We start from the raw sequence: 12,864 nt of genomic DNA, 5'->3' as shown, positions 1-12,864 counted from the left end.
AGAGTGTCCGAGAAGCTGCCTCACTTCTTCCAGCGCCTGTAGTACAATGCACAAGGCCAGAGATGGGCTGAAAAGAAAATCTGTTGGCTTTTAAGCAAATTTGAAGGAAATATAAAGGATCCATAACTTGAAGGGTTTGAAAATAAAACTGTTTTTCACTCCTAGCCTCCCCATATGGCACAAAACTCCTAAATTAAAAAATGGCCTCTGGCCAAAAATCAACTTTGCACAGGACCAGGAGACCCTGTGACCCCTCAGAGCCCCAAGGCACTGGGTCCTGCAGGACTAGGAGACCCCTTGTGACACCTCAGAGCCCCAAGGCACTGGGTCCTAAAGGACTAGGAGACCCTGTGACCCCTCAGAGCCCCAAGGCGCTGCGTCCTGCAGGACTAGGAGACCCTGTGACCCCCTCAGAGCCCCAAGGTGCTGTGTCCTGCAGGACCAGGAGACCCTGTGACCTCTCAGAGCCCCAAGGCACTGCGTCCTACAGGACCAGGAGACCCTGTGACCTCTCAGAGCCCCAAGGCACTGCGTCCTGCAGGACTAGGAGACCCTGTGACCTCTCAGAGCCCCAAGGCGCTGAGTACTGCAGGACTAGGAGACCCTGTGACCTCTCAGAGCCCCAAGGCGCTGCGTCCTGCAGGACCAGGAGACCCTGTGACCTCTCAGAGCCCCAAGGCACTGCGTCCTGCAGGACTAGGAGACCCTGTGACCTCTCAGAGCCCCAGGGCACTGCGTCCTGCAGGACTAGGAGACCCTGTGACCCCTCAGAGCCCCAAGGCACTTGTCCTACAGGACTAGGAGACCCTGTGACCCCTCAGAGCCCCAAGGCACTTGTCCTACAGGACTAGGAGACCCTGTGACCTCTCAGAGCCCCAAGGCGCTGAGTACTGCAGGACTAGGAGACCCTGTAACCTCTCAGAGCCAGGGCACTGCGTCCTGCAGGACTAGGAGACCCTGTGACCCCTCAGAGCCCCAGGGCACTGCGTCCTGCAGGACTAGGAGACCCTGTGACCCCTCAGAGCCCCAGGGCACTGCGTCCTGCGCCAGCCATCAGTCTCCTGCCTTCCAGCCCCACACCCGCCTCTCAGTTGCCTGATCTATGGCGTAGATCTGGGCCCTTTCAATACTTCTTCCTCTGCCTGCTGGCACGATATGAAACTGTCAATGGATGCTGCGGGAAATTGGGTTTTCCTCTCCCACCACAGGGACCACACACAGCCAGAAGCCTGGCTTCCTCGGTCCAAGTTCAGTGGCAATTATTGGCTACCTTTCTCCTACCCCTCTCCTCCCAGCAAGGTGCAAGTGTGTCTCCTCGGCTGGGTTAGATCACAGACAGGCCTGTGCCTGAGTCACAGTAAGCGTGGACATGTGGGGTGTGTATGCCTGGGTGGGTCTGACGCTCAGACTGGCCAGGACGTCCTCACTCTAGGGTGTACTGGGGCGGAGGTGGACTGAGGCAAGCCAGTCTAATTGAGGAGAGGTTTAGGAGGTGTTCCCAAAGCAGAATAAGGTCCTGGTTTAGTCTACGAGGGTGATACCACCACAGTGTCTGGATTCTTCTGGTCACATGTTCCCATGTGGCAGTCACAAACCTGGCTCATGGCAGAACTGCGTCCCTGACACATGCGCTCAGCAGCCCTGAGTGGCCTCTAGAGCTGTCCCTGCCCTGCTTCCTGGCACCTGTGAATATGTTAGGTCACACGGTAAAGAGAATGAAGCCTGTTGGTCAGCTGACTCTTAAATAGGGAGATTAGCCTGGGTTACCCTGGGGGGCCCCATATCATCACAAGAGTCCTCCAAGGTATAGGAGGGAGGCAGAGGGAGTCAGAGTGACCAGTGTGGGGACTGACCAACGGGTGCTGGCTTTGGAGAGGGAGGAGGGGTCATGCACCGAGAAACGAGGGTGGTCTCCATGAGCCGGTCTCTGCATGGCCCTGCTGCCCGCATGCTAGCCCGTGAGACTTATTTCATACTTCTGACCTTCAGGACTGTAGAACACGTCTGTCTTGTTTAAACTGACAAGCTTGTGGAGATCTGTGACAGTAGCTATGAGGAATGCTCAAGAGTGACATTGAGGTGGCTCAGCCCACCTCCCACCCCATGCCTGAAACACACCAGGTCACGCCCAGGTCCCCAAAGGCCCTGGCTATGTGACAGCTTCTCGCTGTGCACTTTCTTTCGTGTGTCCTTAGTAAACACCCTTCCAGACACCCTCCCCTCTGCTGAGAGCACCTGGCCCCGGCCCGGCTGCACGCCTGCTGCCCCTGCTCATCAGAGGGCTCCTTGGAGGTCCTGCCCAGCCTGCCGTAGGCACAGGTGTGCAGAAAGCAGTAGTGGGACCCACCCAATTTACGGTTAAAGAGTCTTTTATACAAAACACCAGGCTGCTCACAGCTGAGCAAAGAGCGTGTCTGGAGCACACAGCAAACATGGCAATGGAATTTCACACCCCTGGGTCATAGGCTTTACACCACAGCCATTTCTATCATCACCAGTGGGCCTGTCACCTCCTGGCAGGAAGAAAGCCCTGTCTCCTCACTCCCTTCTGTTCCAGGCTGTGCAGCTGCCGGATCTGAGTTCAAATCCCTCTCTGGACATCTCTTCAGTCAGGAAATGGGGAAGCTGCCTCCATCCAGGAGGCCTGAGGACAGGTGGACGGTATGACATAGTCATCCATCTACAGAGTGTCCAGCACAACCCTGCCACCCAGACAACTGGCATCCCTTGCTGGTCCAGTCTCACAACCATACCTTGGCTATCGTCTCCGGTTTTGGAAAATGGTTAGAGCTTCCTGCCTGCTTCCTAATTAGATCCCTCTTCTTTTATGCTTAGAAGTTGCCTTGAACTTCGCTGGCTTGCAAACTAATAGAAAGAAACTGAAAGGACAGCAAATTAACTCTGGCCTTTGGTGATCATTAATTTGACCAACTACCCTTTGGAAATGAAAGGCCAGTGCCTATTAGCTTTAGGGGCATCGAGTGCAAAGTCAAATATCAAAAGGCCACAGCAAAAAAGGACCGTGTTCTAATCAAGGCGGGAAGATGCGACAGGGCGGCAGAAGCCGGGCGGTGCCTGGGATCCACACGCTCCCCAGAACACCTGTTTTCCCAGCACTGTAAGTCTGTGCCGGAGATGTCATCTTGACCTACCGCCGAGGCTGTCCCATGCTACAGAGGGAAGACCCTCCACGGAGCTGCCTTTGATCTCCTGCACTCCTCTCTCTGAATCTCTCCCCTAGAGTGAGCAGAGAAACACTGAAGGGTGTCCCAAGGCAACTGTGAGAGACGGAGATGCCCCACACTATGAACACTTACCCGCGGCACCCATGCTGTGCCTGCTCTGGGTGTCAGTGCCCATGCCAGGGGGCCCCCACTCCGGTCTTCTGCTCACTTGACGTGCAAAACGTACCCGTCTCCTGTACTTGTGATAGCAGTTGTGCAATAAACGCCTCGTGTGGGAACATGGATGTGGCCGCTCTCAGGGCTTCCGTGCTGGAGGACCACACTCACTGGTTGAATTCACAGAGGAAGAACCCATGCTCAGAGGAATCAGGTGACTGGCTCGAGGTCACCAATTCAGCAGCAGAGCTTCCTTAGCCCACGCACCAGGAGGCAGATGTTTGTTGAGCACCCTCTGTGTGCCAGGGCATAGGGCAGGGTCCAAGGCAGGCACACTCTGCCCTCCTGAAGGTGACACTCGCCTGTGGGACACGGTGACAAGCAACAGGATGGGTGCTTGAAGGACAGAGCAGGCTCAGTGAGGGAGAAGCTGAGGGACGTGCATACACTGAGTGGTCAGGGGGCCCACGTGGTGAGGCCCCTTCCTGGAGGAAGTGAGAGAGCCAGCACGTGGCTTTTGGAGGAAGAACTTTCTAGGCAGAGAACAGCAACCCCAACGCCAGGAGGCAGGATCTGGTCCTCACTCCCAATATCAGGGGTCCCTCTCCTTTCCCTTCCAAAGGCAGACCTGACTGCGGCAGTTGCCCTGACCACCTGTGACAGGGACAGCAAGAGCTAACCAGAGCACTGATGCCTGGGCCCAGGACAGGCTGTGGAAACCAGCTGGCTGGGGCTATTTCTTTTTACTGATCTAAGCGGCAGTGGGATTGATTTCATTTTGACACTGTAGGTCAGGTGTTGCTCTGAGACAAGTTTGGAAAAGTGGAAGTTACATTGACCGAGGGTGGTTGTGTTCTGGGCCTCAGGCTGGGCCAGCTGGGGGTCTTTAGGCCTCAGACACCCTGGCCATCAAATGCATGGCTGAACTAGAGAGAGGAGAAAGAGTGATGTCCTTATGGCAGGACAACATTCACCTGAAACCCAGCAGGTCAGAGCTGACACCGGAGCATGAGCCATGAAAGAAAAAGCTGAGACGGGACCTCACCAAGACTGAACACACCTGCTCTGTTCCAATCATGTACCCGACAGAGGACTTGGATCTAGAATGTATGAAGAGCTCTCAAGATTCAACACAAAAAGAACAATTAGAAAACAGGCAAAAGATATGCACACTTTACATAAGACAAACAGATGATAAATAAGCACGCAGAACATCTTCAACATTGTTGGCCAAAAGAAAATGCAAATAAAAAGTACAATGAACCATCACCACGCACCTGTCAGAGAGGCTCAAATAAGAAACAGTGGCAATATTTAAACCCTAGTGAAGATGTGGAGGAACTGGATCCCTCTTACAGTGCTGGCAGAAATGTAAACAAATATAACCACTCTGGAAAATAGTTTGTTCCTTTTAGAACTAAAAATGGACTCACCATATGACCAAGCAATTATATTACTAGGCATATAGCCCACAGAAGTGAAAACTTATTTTCATGCAGAAACTTGTACATGAATGTTCACAACAGATTGATTTGTAATGGCTCCAAACTCGAAACCATCCAGGCGTGCCCCAGTGCTCAGATGGTTAACAAAGTGTGGCACATCATACCAGGGAGTATTACTCAGAGATTAAAAGGAGTGGGGCCAGGTGCAGTGGCTCACACCTGCAATCCCAGCACTTTGGGAAATGAGAAGGGAGGGTCACTTGAGGCCAGGAGTTTGAGACCAGCCTGGACAGCATATTGAGACCCCATCTCTACCAAAAAATAGAAAACTTAGTTAGGCGTAGTGGTGTGTACTTATAGTCCTCGCTACTTGGGAGGCTGAGTTGGGAGGATATTTTGAGCCTAGGAATTTGAGGTTGCAGTGAGCTATGATGATGGCACTGTACTCCAGCCTGGGTGACAGAGACCCTGCGTCAAAAAGAAAAAAAAAAAATCTTTTCTTTGTTCAAGTAGGGTTTGGAAAAAAAAAAGAGGAAAAAACCAACTACTGACATATGAAACAACATGTATGAATCTCAAGGACATTATGCCAGTCTCAGAAGGGTACATGTTGTGTGACTCCATGTACGTAACATTTGTGAAATAAAATAATTACAGAGACAGAACAGGAGGGTGGTTGTTAGGGGTTGGGACAGGGAGGGCAGACGTGTGTGGCTAGAGACGGGTGGGGTGGGAGGCATTGTGATGGTACAGTCCCGTATCTTGATTGGGAAGGTTCCTCTAAAACTGCAGAGCGAGACAGACACACGCGCACACACATACGGGCACGCACACGGCAGGCGGATTCTGACCCCTCTGGTCCCTGGTTTTGACACTGCATGTAGTTGTGCGGGTGCTAACTCTGGAGGGGCTGGCTGAGGGGTACACGAGGACTCCCTACACATTTCTTTGCGACTGCCTGTGAAGCTATAATTATTTCAAAATAAAAAGCTAAGAAAAAACAATAGGTGATTCATTATAGTCACCAAAGAGAGGAACACCACTGTGGCATAAAACTGAAGGACGGACAAAACAGCCCCCAAGGACAGTAGCACTGACGCACATTCCCAAGGAAGGTGGGGGTTGGGGACAAGTCACACGGTGGGTGCTGCTGGTTGTCCATCAGAGAGTTCTCCCCTCCGCCAGAGTGAGAGACTTGGCCAGCCTGCGGCTGCCCAGCCAGAGACCACACTTCCCAGGAGCCCCTGCTGCTCGGCGTTCCGGCTGATGAGATGCAGGAGAGACCGAGGGCAGGGCCCGTGCTGGGTCTGGGGTCCCCTGACTGTGTCCTAAGATGGGAGGAACAGGGTCCCCGAGTGACTGCCTGGCGCAGACCTGTCCACTCCCGCCGGGGCTCTTAAGCAAAGGAGCAGCGTCTACTCCATAGTCTTTAAGCCACTGTATTTTTGGGCCTCTGTGTTACAGAAGCTTATCCTTTGCTAAGTGGAAAAAAGCAGGTTTCAAAACAGTGTACTGCATGATCTCATTTTTTGCAAAAAAGTGTGCATGTCCATATAAGGGTCTGGGAGGTGAGTGCCGCTCACTGGTGGGCACTGCAGCTCTCGTTTGCTTTGCTTTGCTCATTCGCATTACCTCATTTTCTACAGAAGGAACATATGGATCCCTTCTGTAATTAAGAAAGTGAGCCTATGATTGAGATGCGAGCCAAGACTGAGTAATGCATTAGGTAACGTCCATGCACCCCACAGTGCAGGGCGTGAGCGCCGTGGGTGCTGACGAAGGCTGGCTGCCGTCTGGCTGGCTTTCAAGCTTGTAGCCTCTTCCTGTCCTCTCCCTGTCCCCTCTTGTCTCGGCACCCCCTAGGCCCCTGCCCCTTCTCTTCTGGAGGGACAGGCCACTGTTATGATGCCGATGAAGCCTGCTGCCAGCAGGACCTGCCTGTTCCCCTAGTGCCAGACTGCAGCTCACACTGTCCCCGAGGACAGTCAATCTCCAGCTGAAATTTCAAACTCAATTAGCACAGAGACAGGTTGGAGCTGTTCCTGAGTAACTAATCATCTCAGAGCTGCCAAGACAGCGCTTTACCTGGATGTGCTCGTGAACTCCAAGGCTGGGCTCTTCAAGTACTAGTAACAGAGAGCTGCCAACCTGCAATTTAAAATTCAACTTGAGAGTGAGTTTCTGAGGTTCCTTTACCCTAATTTAAGGAGTTGGGTGGGGAGGAGGGACAGGGAAGGATGGCGGAGCCAGGGACAGAGCCTGCCTACTTGTCCTGGAGAGTGAAGCCTAATTACTCAGCGAGGCGCCTTCACGGTCATTCTGCTAGGCTTGTCTGCAAGGCCCACAGTGAGCCCGCCAGGCAGGTGCGGTGGAACTGGCTCACCCTATCCTGTCGGGCCCAGGACCCGGCCACCCCCACGTTATCTTCAGCACCCTGCACTGACTAGAAGGGCAAGTTGTTTTCTGCCTCTATCCATAGACCTGATGGCCAAACTATGGTACCCCCAGCAGCTTTGCAGGGTTCCAAATCATGGTGGCTGAACTGTCGTCACTTCTCCCAATGGGTGACCTTAAAAGACTCTCAATTTAGCATCAGGCCCACACGCTGACACCTAAACGCAATGGTGAGTTTGCACATTAACACGGAAAGATCATCATTTCATGCAGTCAGTGGTGTGAAGCGTAAAAACATCACTCGATACCAAAAGGCCGCTTCCTAATTTAGTTCAGAAAAAAAATTCTGGACCACCTTTCACAGACCTCCTAGCTCCATCCTGCCAGTCCCCACTGGGCGATTTGCAGTAACCCGACCAGCAGAGAGCATGGGGCGAAGGTGTCCCTCCCAGTCACCACCAAGGACAGCATTGGGAGACATGCCATGTGGCCAGCAGAACACGGCACACTTGAGCTGGGCAGGGGCCTGTCCTCTAAGGAGGATGATGCCCCTCTGCTGACTGCTGTGTGACACTCTTTGCTCCATCCTCTTCTGTCAAACAGGGATCATCACATGCCCACCTGGGCTTCAATCAGACTGTGACAAGAAGCACCTGGTGCGGTAGGTGCTGAGTGGTGGGAACACGGAGTCACATGCTGACCCCCTCCATGCAGCACACATGGAGGACATCTTCCTGTCAGTGACAGGTACCAAAAAGTGGTTCTGGGACCCAGGGACTGTCCTCACAGCACTAGGTCTCCTAGCCTATCACCTGACTCATGATCTTGGAACTGACTCTAATCCACCTTGGCCCTCTATTGTGCCAACGTTGGGTCAGCACATTCTATTTCTGCGGGTGACACATAGCCAGTCTGTCATGCCCGTATCCTGAAGCGCCAATCACATGGGTACCGGGTGGACAAGCCTCTCCCCTTCCTGGACTTCAAACATACCACCCTCCCCACCCCCCCTGCCGGCCTTCCCCTCTTGGGACTGAAGATGGGAACCATCAGAGATGGAAAAGCTTTCCAGCTTAACTGGTCAGGCCCTTGTGTCTCTCCCATCCCCCTCTTAAATTAGGGAATATTAAAAATAGAAACACAGAACAGCAGGCATCACGGGGTCCCCATGACCAGCCCCTTCCCCTGCACCCGCTGGCTTACGTGCCTGGTGTGTCATAGCAGAGAATGGGGGCTCTACAGAGGAAGTGACTTCTCCAGGCTCCCGCCACTGGTGGCAGAAGGCTGGGGGCAGGCCCTAGGCGGGGTGTTCCTCCCCACCCTTACACTTTCGGCCACAGCCATGCTCTTCCTGGGCTATTACTCATTCAATGGTTTTCTGTAAGTCACACTTTTTCACCTGAATAATTTTTAAATGGGTGCTTTATATCACTCCTGTAAATGGGAAACAGGCATCATTTGCCCCAAATAGAAGGTATCTCTAAAGATGACACAGGGACAACAAACAATGCCATGAAATTCCAAGTAGAAACAGCGTTTGGGTGAAGCTCTGGACCCAAGCTGCACTCTCTCCTGACGATGGAGTCTGGCAGGAGTCAGAGAGACGGTGCCCCCTGGTGCGTTCTCAGACCTGCTACCATCAGGAGCACTCAAACAGTTAAAAATCCAAACAGCTTCACCAGTGAGATTTCCCACGACCAGAACTTCAGCGATCTCAGATGGGTATTTTTCCATATCGGAACATCTCTGCGGGATGCTGTCTGCCAACTGGCAGTCACGACATGCTTGTCCCTATCTGCACATGCTCTAGCTTGGTCATAGGTGGTCATACTGTCGTCACTGCACATGAGCCGCGCACACCGTTGTACTGCATGGGTCAGTTTCCTTGCCATTTAAATGTCTTCAAAAGGATGTGCCACATTGAGACAAAACGTTATCATACTTGATATCCTCAATTCTATGTTCTTGCAAAGCAGCAAACAGGTGCCTCATAAGACCAAAGAAAGGAGGGCAAGCATGTCAAAGGAGGAGCACCGTGGTCTGTCCCTGGGAGTCGTGTCAAGGGGTCGCCTGTCACAGGTCACAGTCACACATAAGGCATGAAAAACTGCACCCCTTTGGAACAGACAAAAGAAATTTTCAAAGCAATGAAAGGCTGGTGTGCCTGATTTACCTGGCACACAGGAGTATTGCCGGTGTCTGGGTTTAATTGGCAGTGTTACTCTTTCTTAGTGCTTCATAATATAGTGGTGCATTTTATGAGCTTTGGCATTTTGAGTCTGGTTAACTGTGACATCCAATCTGAAGCCCTTCCCCCATAGAAGCGCATCTTGAGCTACACCACGCTGCCCCCAACACTGCCCCAAGTGGGCATTGAGACAGGGGCCATCTCTCCTAGAGCAGAGAGCCTGGGGTGTGAGCCCCCCTGGGTATCTGATTCAGTAGGCCTGAGGATATATACTTCTGTACTAAGCCATTCTGGTGGTCTGAGGGCCACACGTGAAGGAGCCCTATCCTGTGGTCCTCACAGATGAGTCTTCTGGGTCTATCCTCTGGGTCCTTCAGCATGGGGAGGGGAGGAGGAATGATCTGGATACCAGAACCCAGGTAGGAACCCCTTAGTTCTTTTGGATATCTCAGAAGGCAGCATCTGTCCTGACAGTGTTTGTTGTGAAAAGAACTTGGTTCTAGTAAAGCCTGGGCTGGGAAAGTTCTGGGCAACACTCCTACCTTTCTCAAGGCCTCCACCAGGTCAGTGATCCTCATAGAAACAGGTTATAGCTTTAAAATTTGGTGTGAGGCATGGAACAAACTTGGCAGATTGGGCTGGAACTGATTCTTAGTAACATTCAGGATGAAACATGGGACAGATAAGCCATCAGGCCGTGGGTCTCGCTCATGTGTCTAGCTGGCAGCTGGGCAGGCCCCTTCCCTGTGGCGTGCACGCGTGCTGCCGGTTTGGTGAAAAGAAACTTCTGTGTGCTCTTTTCCTCAAAAAGAACAATCCGTCTTTCAAGCCAGCAGAACGTCTTTGAAATGGAATATGCATGGCATTGGCCGCTCCTCTGAAAGCAAGAAGTAGGGAAGAGCGTCCTCAAAAAGAACCCCGTGGTAAACGCAGATATTGCCAAGTTTTTCTTCAAAAGGCTCAGATCCACTCACAAGGCCATGAACTGAATGTAAAAAGTGCGATAAGAAATGGGAGACAAAGCCCCGTCCTGACACAAAAGGTTTATTGCTTATAAAAATAAGTTACAAAAAAAGAGAAAACAAATCCTGCATGAAGATACGTATGAACACAGGGGCCCCTTCCAGTAAAAGCTCATGGAAATGACTCCGCACACAGACCTGGGGGGCAACTCGCCAGTACTGCCAACACACAGGAAAGAGACACAGGCTGTGTGACCTTCTCACATTAGGTTCTAGAAAGGTTGTCTAGCCTTCGGTCCTCTGCCTATTGGGTGTAATTTGTCCCATCGAGCACAGAGATGGAGTCTGCTCTTCAACAGGCTTGGCCTTAGCACACACTATTTTATGAAAGGAGAGAGCGGCTGCACTGATACTTGGACAGTGAGGAATGTTCTCAGCCCTCAATATACTTTGTGCTTGTCTGTGATGGTGCTGGGCGGGGCTCTGTAGGCCAGTCTGGGGCAGGATATCGGGCTGGGGCTGGAGCCGGGGTGGGGCTACTGCCGGCAAGTGTCATGGAAGGCTTCAAGGGTTCGGAAGTCCCGCCACGTGGGGGGAAGGCCATCTTGCAGAAACTTCCCGCAGCGCTGGCATGGGGCCTGGAACAGCTTTATATAACTTCTTAACCAAGTCTAAAAAGAGAAATGAGGAGAAAAAAAATGAAAGAACAGGAACCAGGTACTTCCAAAGTCATCCTTCCCATCAAGCCCAATAACCCCAAGTGTAAAGAACTTAAGTTGGCTTTGACCCCCAAAGATGCCCTGTGCTTTCAGAGGGATGTGTGCAGAGTCTCACTGCTGACTCTCAGTTCCGACACTCCATCATCCCTCCCAGCTGAGGGAGTTATTCATAAATAGAAATTCCTACTCTCAAAAAAGCAGGAGAGGCCCCCTGAGGAGTCCCAGGGAACCAGCAGAGACTGGATGGAGGCTGGGGGCTGGGTGGAGCCACATTCACTTTCTGAGTCCTGTGCCTTCTGAATGTTAGTGTTGATCATTTTCTCCTCCTTCACTATCAAGAAGTGGCCATGGATGTGGCTCAGACTTGGAATAGATGGCGATTTTAGAGTTCTCTATGAAGGGCGATATGCCTTCCAGCTAATCTGATTTCAGAGGTCATCACTCACTGTCATGGTATGGCCCAACACACCTGGGGGCGTGTGGGGACAGCCCTAGTGCCACCAAATAACATAATAAGCAGCAAATAACACACTTGAATAGTTCAGAGTGCAATTTTCTCAGGCCTCATACATAAGGATGAGACTCACATAACTCAATTCTCCAACTTAAGGAGATTCACTAGTTAGCAATAACGGCAACAAAAAACCCCACCCAAATCCAACAACAGGCAAAAGAGTTCTCACTGGGAAAGGGGCGCATGAATCTAGTTATTTAACGTCCTTCTGAATCACTCTTGGAAGAGAAAATGGTTATTTGAAGAGGTCGGGCCAAGTTTTTTGGTACAAAACCTTCTATCTTCATCACGTCTGCCTTCACAGTGGCCCAGAGCGTGGCCCCCCTTCCAGAGGCTAAGTGTTTAGGGTTTTAGGCACTAAACATGAGGAGGTCAATGGATCATTCAGTTAAACTATTTATTCTTCGCTGCTGAGCAAATTCAAATCTTCCCCAAATTCCAAAGCAGTTACAAAGGGAGACTGGGCATTACAATGTGTTGCGTTAAAAAGCAAGTCCTTGTATCTATTCAGAGTGGAAGATCTTGTTGACAGCTATCAAAACTGAATTATTCTCTCAACACATGGAAGAGCCACTCCATGGATAGCCCAGCTAAACACAAGGTTTTGCTTTGTTCAACCTCTCAAAACCAAGACACCAATCAATGAGCGGGTCTGTGTCTTCAAGAAACAATCTACAAGCTTTCTACAAAGCTTAATTGTTGATGCCCACATGACAGAATGAACTGGATGAGTAATGCCCCACTAGCCCCATCTGGCCATCAACACCGATTTGCACCTGCTAATAGGCAAGTGTTTTGAGTTAAGTCTCTAATTGGAGGCCTTTCTAGCATGAAATTTAAAAGGGAGTTTCAGCAGCAGTGAAGGATGGAGACTGCTGACGTGAGAGCATGAGGCCACGTGGTATGGTGCTGAAGTAGCCGGCTGCGTCTGTCAGGGCCAGGCTCGCCTTGCCAGCTCTGCTTAGGCTAACTAGTGGCCATGTTGATAAATAGGGTAAACTGGCTCCGGGTGGGGAGGGGCCCTGACTTGCAGCATGTACTCCCACCTGGCTTGATCTCAGACCACTGTGGGTGAACAACTAGCATGCACAATTCTGAACATTTATTAAGAACCGCCAGGAGCTGGCTCCAGCATATCCCTGGGACAACTGTTCTGGGGCTGCTCCCATCTTGAGCTCCAACTCTGAAAGTCTGAGGATGAGATGTCTTGGGGAACGACAAGATTTGTCTTATTCACTGTTATGTGCTTGGTGCCAAGCACAGGGCCTGGCACAGATTCGGGGCTCAGTAAAGTATCTGTT

At 51.5% G+C, this 12,864-nt stretch overlaps 1 protein-coding gene across 2 annotated transcripts in view; it reads right to left on the bottom strand.

Moving 5' to 3' along the window:
- Positions 1-10,393: 10,393 nt before the first annotated feature.
- MED27 (mediator complex subunit 27) overlaps positions 10,394-12,864 on the bottom strand; it is a 225,568-nt gene continuing 223,097 nt past the window's right edge. For both annotated transcript variants that reach the window (XM_053559137.1, XM_053559138.1), the window contains one exon: positions 10,394-11,001. In XM_053559137.1, the coding sequence (XP_053415112.1) occupies positions 10,867-11,001 (135 nt within the window). In that variant the 3' untranslated portion in view covers positions 10,394-10,866. The remainder of the gene's footprint in view (positions 11,002-12,864) is intronic.

Source organism: Nycticebus coucang, chromosome 2 (genome assembly GCF_027406575.1).
Source record: "Nycticebus coucang isolate mNycCou1 chromosome 2, mNycCou1.pri, whole genome shotgun sequence".
NCBI lineage: Eukaryota > Metazoa > Chordata > Mammalia > Primates > Lorisidae > Nycticebus > Nycticebus coucang.
This window is presented reverse-complemented; position numbering and strand designations above follow the sequence as displayed.